Here is a 20,748-nt window from a genome sequence, read left to right as displayed (position 1 = left end):
TTAATACACTGGGAAAAACACCCAAGCAAACAGTAAGAAACAAAGAAGAATTTAGATATTTTAAATGAGTGCAAGAATATGTTGGGGTTTTTTTTTATTTCTTTAATGCTTACAGATTTAAGTTTTAAGACAAACTTTCTTCACATTCTATTCACTTTTCATTAACCCAAGTATTATTTTGAAGGTCTATATGTTTTAAATGGAAAGGTCAACCATTTTCTTTACATTACTGGAGGTGTAGGAGAAACTATGAGTTTATTGAAAGCAACATCTTCCTCTACTTCACCAACAACTGCTTGGTTACGTTACAACAGAGAGGTAGCAAAGATACACTCTCTATGTTAAATACAGTGAGAGTGGTCTTCAAAAAATAAACTTTTATGATCAACTTGATAACATACAAATATCTGGTAGGGAAAAAATGCTGTCTTCTGACTTGAATTCTAAGCAAAGTCTGTATTTTGTTAAAGAACCCAAAACCAAAACACAAACAAAAAACAACTGTGAAGCCAACAGTATCCAGACAGGAGGGAACAAAGAAATTTAATTGACCAAGTCATCTGAATTTTAGAATACTTTCTATAGTTTATATTCTTCACATGTAACTCGACCGATTTAAGCAGGAACAACTATGGAGTTCTAATCAGTCTTATTTCCCTATTAATTATTAGAACATGAACACTCACAACAGACCCAAGGACCTCAGCTGAAACCAGACTATGACAGTCTCTCACATTTTTCCCATATTACATTCCAAACATTTAAATTACTATGGGCTTACAGGATTCTCTACTTCATTCGTCTTTGTTCCCATTCAGTCTTGTAGCAGCAGCACGACCGATAAAACTTGAGAATAAACATGTTGCCTCAATGGCATGCTTTATCACCTCACCAGCCAGCATGCTTCTGAGCTTCTGCATTAGTTTATACTCAATAGATACCAAACAAAAGATAGCTTGCTAAATGAGTAACACATGCTGTGAATAAAGAAACACTCCAATGAACTGGCTTTCTATTTTCACCTTTTGCCACTCAAACCAAAACTTTACTCCCTTTTTCTAGTATTCACAGTGCACAATTTGGGGTCAATAGTTTTCAGGTTGAATGCCATAACAAAGAAAAAAAAAAAAAAAAAAAGAACACAACTCAAGCACACTCTTACCTAAATGCCAGCAGGTACAGTGGGGATAGGCCATATGCTTTGACAGAGAAGGGAAACTGAGGCAATTCCAGAGTGAAGCAAGAAGAGGTGCAGCAGCAACTGGACTAAAGAAGCAAGCAGCAGGAAAAGTCTCTTCCCTCCTGTTGAGGGATTCAGCTAATGAGGCCATATCCAGGGAGAGAGAAAAATATTTTCTTTAGCGTATAGAAAGCTCCTGGATGTTTTCAAGCATGAACAACATTAGAAGAACAGGTTGTTCTGGTTTTACAATGCAGTTGGATTAATCAAGTGATGTACCCCATTTTTTGCACAATTCATAGAGGGAAAAAAAATTAGACAAACTAGTTCATTAACCACTAACTGTACGGAAAACGAACAGTTTTAGGCTTGCATAGTACCTTTTTGCACCACCTGCATCAGGTGAGACTATGATACAGTTTTTCCACTCCAAAATGTTCTCTTTAATCCACTGCAGCACTGCAGGTTCTGCATACAAGTTATCTACTGGAATGTCAAAGAAACCCTAGTCCAAAAGAGAAAAAGAGTTTCATGAATATATGTTTATGTCTGACCTGGAACAAAGACACAGAGAAAGGATCGAGCCTTTGCCTTCCATGTATGTTAGAACTTTAACTAGTATTTAACACTGGCCTAATTCTGCCCTCTGATATTACTATCAAATCCAGCAGAAGTTAGACAAATATTAAGGTCTTTAAAAATCTCACCCAAAAATAGTGAAGAACAGCTCTTCTCAAATGATGAAAATCAGAAAATAAGATCACCTTCAGGTACTCCAGTAAATTCATGCTTGTGAAAAGCTCTCAAAAAAAATCTAGTAAGTAATACTCAACTTCAATAAATTTCAACTACTTGACATAAACAGTAGTATTTCAATATGGGGAACATTCAGGTTAGTATTACTTGAGCAGCAGAAATTGAATCTTTCTTTTCATGCAAGTTGTAACACGAAATTTGTGTTAGACCACAAATGAAACTGCTTTTTATTTGCATGAGAGCCACCTAGCATAATAGGAAATTCTGATTACACAGAATACCAGAACTGGAAGAGAAGGTATTTTCTAAAAAAAACAAGGCATCTTGAAAAGAGGTATACAGGAGAATGTCAAACAATGTCTACTTTGTGTCTGAGGAAAGTTTCATGATTTGCTGGATTGAGCAGTAAGCCAGCTACGGGTTGCCAGCCTCCATCTCTGCTTCTCTTAAGGGAACATTGTTCCCTTGGCTTTAACAACAAAACTCTATCTAGGTCAATACTGTAATCTCTGACCAGGTCAAGATTAAGAGAACTTGCCCCAGACCAGTGTAGCGTATGTTCTGGGAGCTCTTACACAGGACTTGGCAAATGCCACAAAAGATTCCAATGGACAAGTAGCAAAGTGCCTGCAAAATCACCCCATAAAACCAGAGAATGGTCTCTTTCAAAAAGGGAATTTAATGAGAAACAGGTAGTGGGATTTCCTCTGAACCCTGGGAATTACAGTTCTGTATATAGCCTTTCAAAACAATGAGAAAAACCAGAAAATTAATATTAGCCTTTCATATTAATTCAGCAGAGTTCCTAGCCACATTTAGTAAGACCTGATAGTTACCTGGATCTGAGAAGCATGCAAGTCCATGGTGATGATGTGGTCAGCCCCTGCAACTGACAGCATGTTGGCAACAAGTTTTGCAGAGATTGGAGCACGACTCTGAGGAACAAAGCACAAATTTTTAAACTTTTAGAAGATTTCGACTAGATGCAAGGAGTCAGAAAATCAGCTACTTTTACTGATTTTTTCCTTTAGAGTATTTGGAATGTAGACATGAAGAGCTCCAGAACTTTAGCCAGCTGGCCTGTCAATAGCTAATCTTGCTACTAGGGTTCTGAAATTCAGCAGAACATCTAGGAATATCTAAATCAGTTTGCACAGTCTGCCTAATAATGCTTTGTAGTAATTAGATTAACAAGCAGATAAAATTGGGGCTATAATTTTCCAATTCTTCTACTCAAAACTTTCTGCTAGCTTTTCAGCTAGCAGAAAGACAGACAATCTCCATTTTTCTAAGCCACTGCCCTCTCAAGCAACTCTCCTCCTCTAAAAAACATTGCCAAAAATGAAGATGGAAGGCAGAGCGAATGAACTTTTGAAAACACTGCTTTAAAACAAAGTTAGTATCAAGCATTTCTTCATGACATAGTAAAGCTTGTAACTGATCCATGTTGGCAGGGGTCTTCTACCCTGGGCAATTCATTTATTCTTTTTTGCTAATTCAGGGTTACTTACTGGATGCAATTAGAAGTCTAGAATTCCCAAAAGGGACAGGGAGGATGAAAAAAACAGAGAAGCGGAGAGAACAAAAGAAGAGCAAAAAATCTAATTAGCAAAGGTAATGCCAATGTCAAGAGCTTTTTAAAAGTGACAAGGATGCAGAACAAACAGCCACATAAAAAACAGAAGATGGAACATCATGACTGAAGGATACTTCACTTTTTTTTTTAGCAACCTCAAAGTTTTTTCAGATTTTTCAGCTCTCAAAAAAAAGTTATGTTGCCCCAGACAGCTTTCTCTGTAACAGAAATACTAAACAAAACCTCCTGGGTTTTTTTTTGCTAATCTTTACATAGGGCTAATAGCTGGCAATAACATTAGTATGAAGACAGAACTGCAATTCAGAGGTTCCATCTCACTGTCAGACTGTTTTTTGCTGGCACAGTATTCTCTCCTGCTACATCTCTTTATCAACCAACCTCAGTTAGCCTCCTAGGAACCCCCTCTCCCTCCACCCCATATACACAGTTACAGACTATCTCTGCTTTCCTTCCACTGACGCTCGAGGGCATAACCTAAAATAAGCTGAACCATTGCCAATTTAACCTGGGTGCTCTTCTGTCTGTGTCATATCAAAGAGCCAATATTTTCCTCAAAACTTTTCATAATTTATGTGGAAACTCAGCATTTCTGTTTTAACCTGCAGAGTGCCAACATACTTCCAGAAAAGAAGCTGAGATATTGCAGTCTTTCTTAGGGATGGATCAAGTTTATCATCATCATTGCAGAAATTCTTCATTTAGAAAACCATCCCTTTTGGTTGTTGTGTTTCACAGAACATCACCACCATTTGGCCTGTGTAAGATACACTGAAGCTATACGCAACATCTAACGGTTCCCTAGATCTCTGCAATTCAGATGCATAGAGCTTCCACAAGAGCTGGCTATCATTAGTGCTTCAGTTTTCCGGTTACTGAGGACTATTCTGGACTGTTTGAGGACTATTTATAAAGCTCCTCATTTAAGTTCAGTTCTGTAAGGTCCAAGTCAGCCAAAGCTTTCCAGATATTTCTATTTTTAGTAGTAAACTTCTGGTTCATGCCATTCAAATTCCTGATCGCTTCAAGCCTATCTTTGCAGTACAAACTGACATTTTTAAGCTGGGCTTCAAAGTATTCTCAAATCTTTGGAAACATCTAATAACGTAAAGATTTAGTTTCTACTCTTTGACTCTATCACAACGTTCTCTTATCAGCTCTTTGCGAAGATCTGCTTGTCTCATTCCTTCTTCCCAGGCTTATATGCTTCCACCACTTCCCTTGTGCTGCACACTGGGACTTGCCTGAACCCACAGCAGCCAGATGAGGCAGCTCAAATGGAAGTGAAGGGAAAAGACGGCAAACCAGGACCACTCCCTCTGGTAGAAAGAAGTAACTAGTTCAGGCTAGCTGCTAAAGGCAAATTACATTCTTCCCAGAATGTGGTTTGCCGTTTCTACTCCATCCGGCATACTGAATTTTGCTTTTATTTTTTTTCATTTCTGTTCAATGTGAATACCACTTAGCTTGTCTCATGTATCAATATCATGAGTATCACAATCACAAAACAACACCAAAATACTTTCCTGCATCAAATACTAATGTATACGTTACCAGTTGGTACTTCTTTCAGCTGCTGGCCTTGCAGGCTGCCTTACCAGAAGGAAGAACTTGAAGGTTTTACCACTAGGTAACTTGTTTTAGCAGACATGCACACATCACAGATTGCCTATGTGTTGGTGGACAGAGGGCCTTGGAAGGAAAGATAGCCAGACACCAATACCTGTTTCTCAAGAATGGGCTAATAGATTAAGACAAATGAAGTTTGCAGCTATCTGACAGTTTCCTTTACACAAAATTGTGCATTAAAAGAAGACACACATGACATGTTCAAAAGGATTTAAGATTTGATTGCTTGCAGAGAAAATAAGTTTTGTGCTACAATATGATCTAAATAGAAGATTATTTTAAAATCAAAGGAAGTATATTCGTGGGAACCTTAGATAACCTGGCCTCATTATTCAGAAACTTGGATGACAAAGGTAGATGAGAACTCAAGATTTATTTTATCTTGGCATTTGTAAGGTTTGCTTCTGATCAGAGAAGCAAGAACACAAAGAGATTCAGAGTATTCATTGTTCCATTCTTTGACAAAATTTGAGATTAGTTTCAGAATTATTAGTGTGAAACACAACATTACATTATGTACAGAAACTACAGTGTAAAAAACCACCACTGAGTTTTTAGTTCCTAAGCAAATTCCATGCTTACATATAATAAGTTATATAAATTATTTCTTTCTTTGTGATGCATTAAATATTTCCAGTTTCCAGGGGCAGGGGGGAATCCACAAAGCTAATATAAACAACCTCACAGGAGTTACTATGCAAAGGACATATAGCTGAAAATAAAGTTGTTCATCAGGATTAAAGCTCTGTTGCCTTTAAGCATGTCATTACATTGTCTTGCTCAAAATGCATCACATGCATACTGAACAAAAAAAAAAACTTAAATAAAAAAATCTGAGAAATGCCAAAGATTTTCAACTGGAACTTTCACTTCCAAGAGAGCCAGTTGTGAAGTATATGGATACTGAATGTTCACTAATGTATAACCTAAATTTTATAATTTCAAAAATGACATATGTTTTGAAGCTTTAGAAGTTGACAGCCATTATCTTGAATGGCCACATAAATTTTTAACTAGAAGCTAGGCATTTTCTAGGAGCAAATTATTCCACAGGATTACTGTCATGGCCTAGGTGAAACATAACTGAAATCAAGAAGTGAAACTGAAAATGTTCCCAGTTATACATAATGTAACCCAGTAAGTTTCACCCTTTAAGGCCATATTAATAGAAACGCATAGTGTTAGATTTAAAAAAAAAAAAAAAAAAAAAAAAGAGGATACCTACCCAACGTTCCACGGACCCCTTCTACAAATCAAAAAAACAAAGTTACATGAGCTGTAGAACACCAAACTCACCTGTCACTCTACTTCTAGCTTATCTCAAAGGCATCTCTGCAGCATCCTACATAAGTGTATCCTGCCCACGGCTTGGAAGGTTAGCATGATTAGAGGATGCATAAATGCAACTAAGGCCAAAGCACAGATACACCTGAGCTAGTTTTAAATTAGCTATCTTGTGTATCAGAAAATACCCTTCTAGTTTATGGCAGTGCTTGACTGAATCTAAATTAATTTAGCAACTTTTCCACAATTCCCAGCAAGCCTTTTTTTTTTTTTTTTAACCTCTGTTTCTCATTTAAAGCTAGGCCAGGTTTAATGCTAAAATTTTCAAAGTAGATTACACAGGCCTTGTACAGAATATGATTTTTTTTACTGCAAAGCCTTTCCCTTAAATAAATAAATCAAGAGCACTTTCATTGTTCTCAGTGATGATAGCTACAGAGGCATGAAGAACACAGGGTTATTTCAAGTAGCAAGGACTCAGTCTATTTAATTCTTTATGGATTAAAGTCAAGAACTTAAATTCAAACCAGAAAACAGCATCTGGCTAGTGAAGATTATACTGCTTCAGTTCAAAGTCAAGCAAACTACAGCAATATCTTACACCAGAGAGAAAAAAATCTGTGTATAGGAAGAAAATGGCTGGCACTTTACTGACACTTCAAGCAGCATACAAAGCTTGTGCACTCAACATGGGTCAAAGACCAAGTGATGTGATGCAATTCAACAGCAGGAGGAAAGATCTCTCTGTCAGTAAACTGCCCAGTGTTGACAGCTATATTATAGCTTATTTTGCAACATGGAGGTCAACTAACAAGGTTAATTTCTAAAGATGGCAAACATTTTCTCAATTGCAAAACTGAGGTAAACAAAAAAAAAAAAAAAGAAATGGCTTGCCTAGAATTGCAGGAGAACTCAGTGACACCCAGAGAACAGTCTGGAACAACCCTCAAAAACTCTGTTAATCAAAATCGCTTTCCTCAGCTATCCATCTTCAGACGGCATTTCCAAAACACAAAATGCACCTGGGTGGCATGCTGGGCCACCACACTGCGGGTTTTAAGTGTCTCTTGGAAGTCTGCCACATGGATTTTGTGTACCCTTGACAAGGCATAACCTAGATGCATGGAAAACTTAGGACACACTCATCCTTTTCCCACACCAAGAACTTACAGGATGGTCCAGCATTACCTTCCAATATGAATTTAGAAATCAAAACATAGTGAGATGCTCTCCTTCCCTTTCAACAAAATGTTTATCACTTCCCTTTCAAGCTCTTTTGATAAAAAAAGTATTTCAGCTGTCCTCATCGAGAGAGAGCATTATTCAATACAAAACACAGCAAAAATGAAGTTCCAAAAGATGTAAGCAAAGAATAGGGAGCTACTATCTAACACCTGTATTACGTTTTTGGAAGTATAACAAATGGATCTTGGTAATATTAGGATGGTGTTAGAGAGCCTGCACTTAAAGAATGAGCATAAGAGAAAATATCTTATCTGTATTTAGTTTTGTTCTCAGATGTCACAGGCTGAGCATTACATATTTTGTAATATCTGGTATTATTTTTAGCTTCTGTGTAACTTCTCAGCCCTGTTATGTTTTATATAAAAGAATGTAAAGAACAACAGAAGGCTTTCAGGATGGTTTGCTTGATGCCTAAAGTGAAAGGGAGGGGCAGCCCATTTATGGGAAGTATCTGAGAGGGGCAATTTTCCAAAAAGACAACCATTGCAATCCAATCTTAAAAGCCAAATTCACTATTCTTGTTAGTTTTTTTTCAAGTGAGTTTAGGCAAAAGTAATGTTCACATAACATATTAGAGTTTTTTTTAATATACAGTAGAGATAGGAAAGTTTAGTTCTGTATTTTTTTTAAATCAAACTCACTTGCCACAAAGAGTTTGTTTGTTTGTTATCAATTTGGCTGAACTGGTATATTCATCAGTTATGGCAGACCAAATTCAGGAAAAGGGCACTAAGATCAAAAGAGTATTTATGGGGCTTCCATACAACTTTTGTTCTGCATCATTAAAAATAATTATTACTGATATAAAAACCTTTTTTTAAATCTGCCTTGCAGCATAAAATAATGTTTTTATTAATTACTATTATGGATTGCAGATTTAATGAGTTCCTTCCATTTGGCTCTCTGTTAAACCATTTAGGGTAAACCCCACCTACATAATGGTTACAGCACTTCAAATTTTAAACATTAAAATGTTTAAAAGGGTGTGCCTTCTTCATATATAGAGGTAAGAAAAAAAAAGTCTAGAAAAAGCCGTCCCATAAGGTGAGGTCTGCTAGCAGAGCACACTGCAATATACCACACCCAAGGATGTACCTACTTTTTCAAACTGAAGGCGTGTCAATTATCAAAACACAAGCAAAAAATAATTTGTCTTACTTCATTCACCTATAGATGATATAATTCAACATTTTACAAAAAAAGGATGAAAAATGCAAATGTTTCAAATCACTTAAATATTTATGAAAGTTATGTTTCTTCTCAAAAAAATTTCAAGTGAACAAGCTGAAAAAAAGCCTTCCAAAATGACACAGTTCTTACCTACCTTGTCTTTCTTATCTTGCCTGGCATATGGAAAACATGGAATTACGGCAGTCACTCTGGAGGATGATGCAATCTTGCAAGCATTGATCATGATGAGCAGTTCCATTAAGTTGTCATTTATTTCTCCACAGCCACTCTGGATGATATATACATCTTCTCCTCTCACACTTTCACCAATCTCTACACTGAAAGAGCAGGAGATGACTGTTTAAACACTTGAATTACTGGAAAAGCATTATTAAAGAACAGAAAAAACAGTTTTAACAAACTTTCATAGGTTTATCTCCATTTAGAGTAAGACTTTTTTTTACAGCAATTTGGATAACTGTCCCCTTGATACAGTCTATTTCAATATCAGCCAGTCTAAAATTTACTTCAGCCTAAATATGGTCTTTGGAAGGTCAGCACCAACCAACATGTAATTATAGATATAGCACTGATGCATCTCACAATGTTATTAAATTTGACACTGCTTTTTTTTTAATATAGTCTGTATATTCTGCATCCTTGCCATCTCTCAAAGTGATTCTTGAAATGGCTATAACCTAGATGATATGTACAGAAGCAACAGAGTCAACTTTTGATGCAGGTAGTATTTAATGCTCAAAATACCTCCTTAAAAAGGGCAATTATTTTTATATGATAATTAAGATGTTACTAAATTCGAGAAACTACTGCATTTTAGAAGAGAGGAGTATCAAAACACACCCCAAAACCAGAAGTCTGGTTAAAATTTACACCATGATGTCCAAGTGAAGCATTTAATTAAAAAAAAAAACAAAAACCAAAAAAAAACAAAGCAAAGAGAGAAAAGCTAAAAGGGCCACTCATCAACAGCTCACCATGACTCAACAACGCTCATGTTGTGTCAGTCGTTCTATTTGCTGTAAACTGTGCTTACATACTTTGGTTCTTTATGATAGTATCTAAGAGTTGTTTTATTCTTCCACAGATTTCAAGGCAAATTCTGGCATTGATCACTGCTCATACCACAGAAGTCAAAAATTAAACAGAGCTTGTAAATAAACAGGAAAATTAAAACAAATCAGTTGAATGTTGATTCTTTTTCAGTTCTAGACCCAAGCAAGAGAAATGTACTGTTGAACCACACTAACTTTTCATACCTGTACCTCCAAAACTTACACATAAAACCAGCAGACTAACCTTCATTTTCCTCCGAATCCATGCACAACATACAGGAAACATACAAACTTCCTAAATAATGAGATCAGACCTTTCAAACTCATGCTCTACTAAGCTAGTCTTAATTATTATACTCTAAAATATCTTGGGCCCTTATTTAAAAGGTTGCATCTTCACCCAAGACTCAAGTGAACAAAAGCTTCTAGCTGGAAACTGTCTAAATGGGCCAGATGTGGGTAGAATAATTTCTCCAGTGGGTCCTTCTACGCTGAGGCTTGTTCTCGTCAAACACAGTCCAAACAGCTTCTGTTCATCAGCTTTCAGGGTACTGTGCAAGACTCATTAGCTTTCTGTAGCTACAAAACATAGAAAGGAATTTACTGCTTAAAAACATCTTCATGATATGCAAACATTTGATTTATTACCATGAAGATAGTTGAGTCCATGCTCACAGCTCCCCTATTTGACTCCTCTGCAGTCCCAAACAAGCCATAAAAAGATCCTGTCTTAATTTTTCTCCTTAATTGAATACATTTTTAGCCTAAGAATGCAGCTAGCAGGATTTCTTAAGGCCAAAAGAAAGCAAACCATCCAGCAAACACCAGGATCTCTGGAAGGACAGAGGTGGTCAGGGACAGTGTCATGTGCTGATACGTCAGTGTTAATCCAGGAAACCTTTTGGAAGCTTTCATCATGGCACAGAGACACAAGTTTCTGGCCATAAAACCATTGCTTCTCTGTCCAAGTTTTTGACGAATGTAATAGGGCTGTTCAGAGAAAACTGTTTTGATCAAAATATTTTCTTCGCTGGTTTTTGTTTTTGAAACTGAAAAAGTCTTGTCAACATAACTTAAGTTCAGCAAGACACTAAGCATATTCCATTATTGGAAGAACTGGGCAGGCTTAATTAGAAGCCCTATGAAAAACAAATCTAGCGTTGTAATATCAAAGTACTACTTCCCAGAGGAACAAAGAAAACCAAATAAATAAATAAATAAACACACAAATCCACCTCTGAATAAAGCACTTACCCACTAGCTTATGGACACAGCCTCAATCGTTACAGATTCATGGTTGCTCTTATGATAGCTCTGAAAAATGTCAATCACCATTTGACTTGGCACTTACACAGACCTGCTTAATAACAAGTGTTGTCACATACCACACAGCTGCATGTTTTAGCTTCATTGAGCCAGACAGTAAAAGATAACCACTCATTGTGTTGTAAGCACACCCTGGAGCATGTCCAGAGAAGGGCAAAGCTGGTGAAGGGTCTGGAGAGGAGGTCTTATGAGGACAGGTTGAGGTTACTGGGGTTGTTTAGCGTGAAGAAGAGGAGACTGAGGGGAGACCTTACTGCTCTCTACAACCACTTGAAAAGAGGTTATAGCAAGGTGGGTGTTGGTCTCTTCTCCCAAGTTACTAGTGATAGGACAAGAGGAAATGGATTCAAGCTGCATCAGGGGATATTGTTCCAATCGGACATCAGGAAAAATCTCTTAACTGAAGGAGTGGTCAGGCATTGGAACAGGCTACCCAGAGAGGTAGTGGAGTCAGCATCCCTGGAGGAATTTAAAAGTCTTGTAGACGTGGCACCTGGGGACTTCAGGTCCATTGTGTTAACCACATCTATATTTATCTCGAAGTATATTCCCTGACCACAGAATGGCAGGGAATCTGGAGATCATCTTGTCCAACCCCCTTGCTTGAGCAGGCACACCTAGGACAGGGGGCACAGGACTGCATCCAGGCGGGTTTTGAATGTCTCCAGGGAAGGAGACTCCACAACCTCCCTGGGCAGCCTGTGCCACTGCTCTGGCACCCTCACAGGAAACAGGTTTTTCCTTATACTGAAGTGGCACTTCCTGTGTTCCAACTCGTGCCCATTGCCCCTTGTCCTGTGATCAGGCACCAATGAAAAAAGTCCAGCCCCATCCTCTTGACACTCATCCTTCAGATATTTTTAAGTATTGACAAGATTTCCCCTCAGTGATCTCTTCTCCAGGCTGAACAAACCCAAGTCTCTCAGCCTTTCCTCACAAAAGAGGTGCTCCAGTCCCCAGATCATATTTGTAGCTCTCTGCTGGAATTGCTCAAGCAATTCTCCTTCTAAATCCCTTTCCTTCTTAAACTGGAGGGCCCGGAACTGGACGCAGTACTCCAAATGTGGCCTCATTAGGGCAGAGTAGAAGGGGAGGATAACCTCCCTTAAACTGCTCGCCACTGTCCTTTTGATGCACCCCAGGATGCCATTGGCCTTCTTGGCCACAAGGGCACATTGCTGGCTCAGGGTCAGCCAGCTGTCCACCAGCACTCCCAGGTCCTTCTCAACAGAGCCACTTTCCAGTAGTTCAGCCCCCAGCCTGTACTGGTGCATGGGGTTGTTCCTCCCCAGCGGCAGGACCTTGCACTTGCTCTTGTTGAATTTCATGAGGTTCTCCTCAGCCCAGCTCTCCAGCCTGTCCAGGTGCCACTGGCTGGCAGCACAGCCTTCTGGTGTATCAGCCACTCCACCCAGCTTGGTGTCATCTGCAAACTTGCTGAGGGTACACTCTATCCCTTTGTCCAGGTCATTGATTAATATGTTGAACAGGACTCAACCCAGCACAGACCCCTGGGGAACTTGACTAATGACAGGCCTCCAACCAGACTCTGCACTGTTGCACACAACCCTCTGAGCTCTGCCATTCAGCGAGTTCTCAATCCACCTCCCTGTCCACTCATCTAACCCACACTTCCTTAGTTTGTCTGTGAGGATGTTACGGGAGACAGTGCCAAACACCCTGCTGAAGTCAAGGTTAACAACACCCACTGCTCTCCCTTCATCTACCTAGCCAGTCACACCATCATAGAAGGCTATCAGGTTGGTCAAGCATCGTCTCCCCCTGGTGAATCCACACTGACTACTTCTGATAACCTTCTTGTCCTCTACATGCCTGGAGATGACCTCCAGGATGGACTGTTCCATCACCTTTCCAGGGATGGAGGTGAGGCTGACTGGCCTATAGCTTCCCCAGTCTTCCTTCTTGCCCTTTTTGAAGACTGGAGTGACAGCCCTCCAGTCCTCAGCAACCTCTCCTGTCCTCCATGACCTTTCAAAGATGGAGAGTGGCTTGACCACAGCATCCACCAGCTCCCTTAGCACTCGTGGGTGCATCCCATCGGGGCCCATGGATTTGTGAGGATCCAGTTTGCCTAGGTGATCCCTAACCCAATCCTCCTCAAGCAAAGGGAATTCTTCCTTTCTCCAGACTCTCTCTCTTACCTCTGGGGGCTGGGATGCCTGAGGGCCAGCTTTAGCAGTAAAGACTGAAACAAAGGTGGCATTCAGTTACTCTGCCTTCTCTACATCCTGCATCACCAGGGCACTCCCTCGGTCAGCAGCAGGCCCACAGATTCCCCAGTCTTCCTTTTACTACCGATGTATTTGAAGAAGTCCCTCTCATTATCCTTGACATCCCTCGTCAGATGGAGTTCCAAGTGGGCCTTGGCCTTCCTCGTTCCATCTCTGCATACCCTGACAATGTTCCTATATTCCTCCTAAGTGGCCAGTCCCTTTTCCACATACTGTAAACCTCCTTCTTCCACATGAGTTTCTCTAGAAGCTTTTTGCTCATCCATGCAGGTCTCCTGGCTCCTTTGCTTGACTTGTTTCTCATAGGGATGCACTGATCTTGAGCCTGGAGGAAGTGGTACTTGAATACTGACCAGCTCTCTTGGACACCCCTACCTTCTAGAGCCCTAACCCACGGGATTCCTCCAAGCAGGTCTCGGAAGAGGCCCAAGTTAGCTCTCCTGAACTCCAGGGTTATAATCTGACTTGTTGCCCTGCTTCTACCACACAGGATCCTGAACTCCACCATCTCATGGTCACTGCAGTCAAGGCTACGCCCAACCCTCACATCCTCAACCAGACCTTCTTTGCTAGTATAAGGTCCAGCAGCACATCTCGCCTTGTTGGCTCCTCCACCACCTGCATCAAAAAGTTATCCTCAGTGCTCTGCAGGAACCTCCTGGATCATGCGTGCCTCGCCATGTTGCTTTTTCAGCAAGTATCATGGTGGCTGAAGTCCCCATGAGAACCAGGGCCTGTGATTGTGAGGCTACTTCCAGCTGCCTGTAGAAGGCCTCGTCGACTTCCTCTTCCTGATCAGGTGGCCTGTAGTAAACGCCCACAACAGTGTCACCCATATTTGTCTGCCCCTTAATTTTTACCCATAAGCTCTCCAATCATTCTTCCTCCACCCCTAGGCAGACCTCGATGCATTCCAGTTGCTCCCTCACATAAAGAGCTACTCCCCCACCTCGCCTTGCTGGTCTGTCTTTCCTGAAAAGCCTGTAGCCATCCATGACCACATTCCACTCGGGAGCTATCCCACCACGTCTCTGTAATTGCAATGAGATCATGGCTCTGTGACAGCACACAAACCTCTAGTTTCTCCTGTTCATTCCCCATGCTGCATGCATTGGTGTACAGGCATTTCAGAAAGGTAGTTGAGCATGCAGATTTCCCGGGAAGGATGCATGAGGACCCACTATAGCCATGCACACTCTTGAGGTGGTTGGTCTTCTGAGTGTTATCTTGTGAGGCAGCTAAGGCATCTTTGTCACTGCTCTGGTTAGCCCAGCTTGTTCCCCCATTGGATGTGATGACACTAGCATTGCTACTTCGGCCCCCACCCACCAAGTCCTTCAGTTATCATGACCTATTTAACTGTTTAGGGGTTATTTAAACAATTTCACTTAGCGAGGACACAGAGTAAGGACACAAGAACAAGCTCTTGCCTCAAGATTACAAGCTCTGTTTGGTTTACGCAATTTAATCAAATTCAGCTATTTGGTAACACTCAGTTTATTTACACTTCTCATTCAAGAAGAGTCAACAGAACCTGTACATTACAAGCCCTGACACCACACAATTGTATTTTAAAGTAAAAATTATAGAAATTAATAGCCCACAAAAGTAATTCACTTTGAGCCAGTTGCTTGGAATCCACAAGCACAAGGCTCTATCTGGGGAAGATACATGTAAGACAGGACACGATGTAAACCAAGTGTGAGTGTTGGTATCTGCCTTCATCTTGCAAAGGCTGATTTGAGAGTTCAGTTTAATAACTAGAAACTTGAATAGATTAACTACCATGAATTAAGGATATGGCTCAAAACCCAATTAACGTTACAAACATGTTCCAATGGCTGAAGCATCCATTAAACAAAATTAAAAATGAGGAATAACAGCAGGCTGAGCTCCTTCTGAGCTAGGTTTATAGTAGACTCCAACAAAACTTATAAAGACCCGAATTTTAAATTTGTACATCGTAACAAAAAAAAAAAAAAAAAAGAGGAAAAAACCCAAAAAACCCCAAATAGTTGTGGGGAAGCAGGGGAATAAGTATGCAGAGCCAGACTAAAATGGTAACATAAATCTGTAACTAGGATCCTGTTCAAATAATGCACTTAAAAGGGTTCTATGTACCTTTTAAAATAACTACAACAGATTAAGTTTATAGCCATGCTTACAATAAGTAATATTTCTTGAGCAATTTAGGTAGCAATAAAGTAGATATGTACTTCAGGCACTTTTAATAACCAGAGAAGCAGCCAAAATTTAAGGTCTGGAGTCCTCATACAGAGTGCAAAAAGAATCAGTATCTCAAAAGTGATCAAAGAAGGCCACATGCTGAATTTGCAATTCATTGAAACCCAGCCAGTGGAAAGCACTAAGCAGAGCAGTGTGTTTGACCTCCTACCTTTGGGAACGCATATTGCAGAGTAACGTCTTTCAACAGAAGATCTCTAACTTACTGGGGAAATATTGCAACTGCCATGATGTTATATAACAAAGTGGGTACCAGCAAAGCCCAAAGCAACAAAGAAACAATAAAAATTGCAGAGATGCTTTTAAGTCTATAGGCATCCCATGCCTCCTGCCACCCACGGTCTCCCCTCAACTCTAGGCTCTACCACTTTGATTAACAACTCCAAGACCAACCCCCAATTAGATCTTCTTTGACAACTGCCCCGTCCTAAAGGCAGGCGCTGGCATGGTAAGAGCCACAAACAGGAAATACCTTCTTACCCTCCACTCTGACACACAGCCTGCCACCACAAGAGGAAAACACCTTCACTTGAGCAGCTCTAGGTTGAGCCACATGCAGTCCAAAAGGAACCCTCAGAAATTTGGAAACAAATGCCTAACAAGTCTGAGCACATGCAGAGTCTTCAAAGGCTGAGTACTGAACTCTGCAGCTAAGGGCATGTGGGATCATCAGCCCCTATTCACATCAGTCATTTTTCACTTTTAGAATGTCAAGCATTTAACATCTACTTAAAGATAAGAAATGCACAGTATACAGCAAGATCAATAAAGTGGAAGTCTCAAACCAAAAGTTTTGAAGCATTTTTGGGCCTCTTCTGATCCAGAGCAATGAACAATGTGATAAATGGCCGTATGTGCTGCATCTTCAATTCCCTGTATAAACAAAACATGCCCAACAGTCAACCCAGAAACAATATTTATCGTATTCAACCAAGCTGGTAAGATTGGTTTCTCCAGCCTCTGCTTGCTTATGACAGTGTAAGTGAGCCACAGGCAGACCACAACAACCCCAGTTGTGAATCACTCACTCAGCAGCTGGGCAGCATGAAGAGACACTTCACATCCCAGCATGAACCTAAGCTTGCTTGGTCCTGAGCTTGCTTAGTCCACTATTAGGGGTCTGCAAACACCATAACCATCTACTCCAGCGAGAGTGGTACAGCTCATGGCCCCCACAGCAGCTGAGTCCAAAGCAACCAGAGTACAGGAGACATAGCGAGGTCATGTCTCATCTGAGAACTGCAGTAGAAGAGCTGGAGGAAGCAGAAGGGGAGATGGAGGGAAATGTTACATCCTGGTACTGAATTGTGCATCCCTGATACATAGCACTGACATCAACATTTCCAGGTTTGTTCCTGATTTTTTCAATTACTTCATAGAACAAACTGTTTTCATTACCCCGCTTTGCATGAAATAGAGACTCTCATCCATCCCTGTAAGATTTCCCCAAGGAAACATCAGCTATTTTTTCCTACCTTCCAAGATTAAATTTTAGACCAAGACCCCAGTTTTATTTATTTACTTACACACAAATGGCCCTCATATCATCAACACAGGGTTTCCCATACAGCAGACAATGTCCCTTTGTAGTCAACCCATGCTTTCCTCTGTAAAATCTAATGGCAATTACAAGTCAATGTTTCTGAAACAACCCAGCTTCAGCAGCTAAATAAGACTGCAGGTAGGCAGCCTCCAAATTCCCATGTGCCAAGCAGGACTTCAAATCCCTTCCTCATGGACCTGTTGAGAAGATCTGCAAGACGACTAAATTCAGCAGTGAATCTGAAAGGAAGAAGCAAGGAAGCTTACAGGAATGGGTGGGAGCACTAACTTCTTCCACTGGGAGAGATGTGTGAAAGAGGATGCCGTCTATGACTCCAGTTTCTCCATTTTGAGAATAACAAGTATTTCAAGGACAGAGTTAAAATAAACAGTCTTTAGAGAAGCAAACATATTTTCTTACAATATATGGTATGTTTATTTAAGTAATGTACAGTCAGTTTTGTTGGTTTTTTTTTTTTTAATCAGCTGACTCACCAAAAATACCTGCACTGGGTTTTAATTGTGTATCAGCTAGAATAAAATGCCATCTCAGTGTGTTTGAAGACATCTTTGGGAAAAACTTCAGAGCATTTAATATCTGTATGCTTCCGTTACAACTCAGTTTCACGATGTTGAGGCTACAACAGTAATGCCTGTTTAAGGGCTTCCATTCCTTTCTTCTTCCCCCAGCCTGCCAAACTCTGCAGATGACAGTTGCTTGTAGGGTTTGAAGAATATAAACTGACTGAACCCCCACTGCAGCCCTAAGATTTTGCCAGATAAGTGAGAAAGTGGTGCCACCCAAGCTCCTACCATGACACTGTGGCTGGCAGTTAATTAACACGCAAGCTTTGAGCACTAAACAGAGTTATCTTCCACAACCAGATATTACTGAGAAGCTCCCTCGCTGCTTCAGAGTTGGTTGACTTTGGCAGTCAACTGAAGGAAAGCATTTCCATAGAGTTTGGATGGAGGGAGGGGAAAAAAAAATATGGGGTGATAGGCAAGTCTACCAGCATCTTCCCTCACTTCTCTAGCACAGATATTGCATTTCTCAGTTACAGATCTGCAAGAATACTGAATGCCTAAATCAGAAGAGAACTGGGATATTGCTAGATATGCTAGTCTCAGCATAAATTAAAAAGGGAAGCCTTTCCCATTTTAAGTGTTCTGGATTTGGGAATATACCTGTGCATTTCGCCACAGGGCTTGTCAGTGGTGGTCGTATCCCTGGCTAACCTCAGGATCCAACTTTAGGTCCCCAAACCCACTCATATCTGCTAAGGATTAGGACTGAGACCTAAAGCCTGTTTGAGCTGAAATATAATGCAAATTATTTAATGACTATTCCCTCCACTCTTTCCTGCAAGCCGGACTAAAAGCAGTTCTCAAGTAAAGAGTTTCCAGCTAGGGACCCTTTGACAAGGATTTAAGCCTGCGGCTGCATAGATGTATTAACTTACACATAATTTACATTTACATTTAAGAGAACGCAGCAGACCAGAGTTTTTAACAAAAGGTGAATCTTCTCTGCAACTTGCTAACTTAACAGATCTGACAAAGCAAGAGTTTATTGACCTTCCGGCCCAGGCTTATCTCTTTGCTCAGGGGTTTGCCTGAGTGCCACTGGGAAGGTTTAAGGTTCTCTGAGCATTTTAACTATCAGGTTTTAGTATTCTGCAATACTGCAAATGTATTTCGTAATGCCAATACACTTATTTATATATTTTAAAATGCAACAAAAATAAGAAAAAAGATTGTGCTGGATTATTTTTACATAGGAAGAAATAAGTTTTTGCTTATATACACACATGAAGAAACCTTGCTACACAGTCAGACTGAAAATCCAGGTGCCTCAGGAAAGGACTACTGCAATGTAAATATTTTATCAACTTTCACTGTAGTTTAATTTCAAATACATTGCTGAGGAATTCTCCTACTGCTACTGCAGTTTTTTTTCTTAAGAATATCAGTCTACAAAACTGGAAGGCCAGCATCCTGAAATAAGTTGCTAAGAATGTTGAAGATTACCCACTTAAAACATTATAGAGTGGGTACAACTGTACTTGCTGAAGGGGAAACAAGAATTTTTAGAACTTCAAAAGTATGAAGTTGTAAAAGAAGAAAAACAAAACACTTAAGTATTTACAGTGTTACGGTATTTTAAGTTTAGGAAAAAGGAAAAAAAAAGATATCAGCCTCACAGTGTTGCAACAGAAGACACCAGAAATAATGTTCAGATACATTCCTCATATCTACACCACAGTACATCCCTACTTGCCTCCAAAAAAACCCAAAACAAAAAACTGGCACTACTAGGTTAGCCAAACCACTGACATGCTGCAATCACCACTACCTACCTGTTTAACGGCAGAGTCCAATATTGCACACCCGGAAAAACAGGTGGAATGATAGACTAGAGATTATTGTATTCTGAAGCCTAGAATTTCATTAGCTTACCTCATAAAATAAACATGCAAGCTTTGGAGATAAATTTCTACCTTGGATGAAATCTAAATCAGGTGATCTCTGCCTAAAACCTAGCAAACATCAGAACTAAAAATAAGCGTCTCTGGAAAACAAACATTAAAAAAAATTTAGACATAAGTTAGCAAGAAAGTCATGGAACCAAATACACAAATGAAGTTTTATCATGCAGAAAAGAGATCAAAGAGCAATAAAGCGAGTATGGGGCTGGAAAGACTTGAGAGAAGATTTAAACCTTCATTTAATCAGGAATGAAGAGGAATGTGTGCAAACATTAGGTTGCATAAACACCAATGGAAGAGGGTTTAGAGTAATGCCAGTGAGCATAACTAGGACAAGAGCAATTAAACTGAGAATGCAAAAATGTAGACAGAATAGAAGGAAAAGCTTTGTGAGAGTGATTTTAGAAAACACCATGTTAATCTTTCAAAGGAAGTAATGAAAACATGCTTGTTTGGGAGATTCAGAACAAGAACAGATGAAAATAAACATACGCTAACCTCAGAGACTAGCCAGCTACTTACAGTGGGGAACTTGTGTTTCAGAATCAGCTGGCAGCCTAGTCTCATAGACCTATATAGAAATGCAGTTGCAGAGTCTTACCAGATCGTGGGGTGGACATACAGCTATCACCTCAATTTAAAATTCTTCATTAAAAATGAGTAAATGAAACAGAGGGGTCAGAAACCCAACTTGACAAACTAGTAAAGAGAGGCGATACTAGTAGAAAAAGCTCTGGCAAGCACACTCTCAGACAGTCAATGCGAGCAAGCCATCCTCATGATTTCACGCAGGATTTTTTTTACACCGTTATCAGAATTACTTCCTGCATTTGGCTGGCCAGGAACCTAACACGCCTGCACTTTCAGTAGCGAGCCAAGGCCACCATAACAACTGTATTATCCTCATGCAGGAGCAACAGCCTTGGACTAAGGAGGGGAGCCATACAGGAGCTGTAACCCCTCC

At 40.0% G+C, this 20,748-nt stretch overlaps 1 protein-coding gene and 1 long non-coding RNA gene across 4 annotated transcripts in view; both read right to left on the bottom strand.

The window, feature by feature from the left end:
* The window catches only part of PRPS2 (phosphoribosyl pyrophosphate synthetase 2), a 30,386-nt gene that overhangs the window by 8,983 nt on the left and 655 nt on the right, over positions 1–20,748 (bottom strand). The window contains exons 2-7 of one of the 3 annotated variants that reach the window (XM_075095518.1): positions 20,307–20,355; positions 19,656–19,686; positions 9,013–9,196; positions 6,385–6,405; positions 2,773–2,871; positions 1,561–1,685 (exon numbers count right to left, since the gene is read on the bottom strand). In XM_075095518.1, the coding sequence (XP_074951619.1) occupies positions 1,561–1,685; positions 2,773–2,871; positions 6,385–6,405; positions 9,013–9,117 (350 nt within the window). In that variant the 5' untranslated portion in view covers positions 9,118–9,196; positions 19,656–19,686; positions 20,307–20,355. The remainder of the gene's footprint in view (positions 1–1,560; positions 1,686–2,772; positions 2,872–6,384; positions 6,406–9,012; positions 9,197–19,655; positions 19,687–20,306; positions 20,356–20,748) is intronic. The other 2 variants (XM_075095505.1, XM_075095510.1) reach the window with 2 other exon arrangements.
* On the bottom strand, positions 14,941–20,665 carry LOC142058405 (uncharacterized). Its single transcript, XR_012660963.1, has 2 exons — positions 20,386–20,665; positions 14,941–17,006 (listed from the first exon to the last, which is right to left on the bottom strand). It is a non-coding gene; the product is annotated as an uncharacterized LOC142058405 (long non-coding RNA).

Source organism: Phalacrocorax aristotelis, chromosome 1 (assembly GCF_949628215.1).
Source record: "Phalacrocorax aristotelis chromosome 1, bGulAri2.1, whole genome shotgun sequence".
Classification (NCBI taxonomy): Eukaryota; Metazoa; Chordata; class Aves; order Suliformes; family Phalacrocoracidae; genus Phalacrocorax; species Phalacrocorax aristotelis.
The sequence above is the reverse complement of the archived record's forward strand: the minus strand, read 5'-3'. Positions and strand labels throughout refer to the sequence as shown.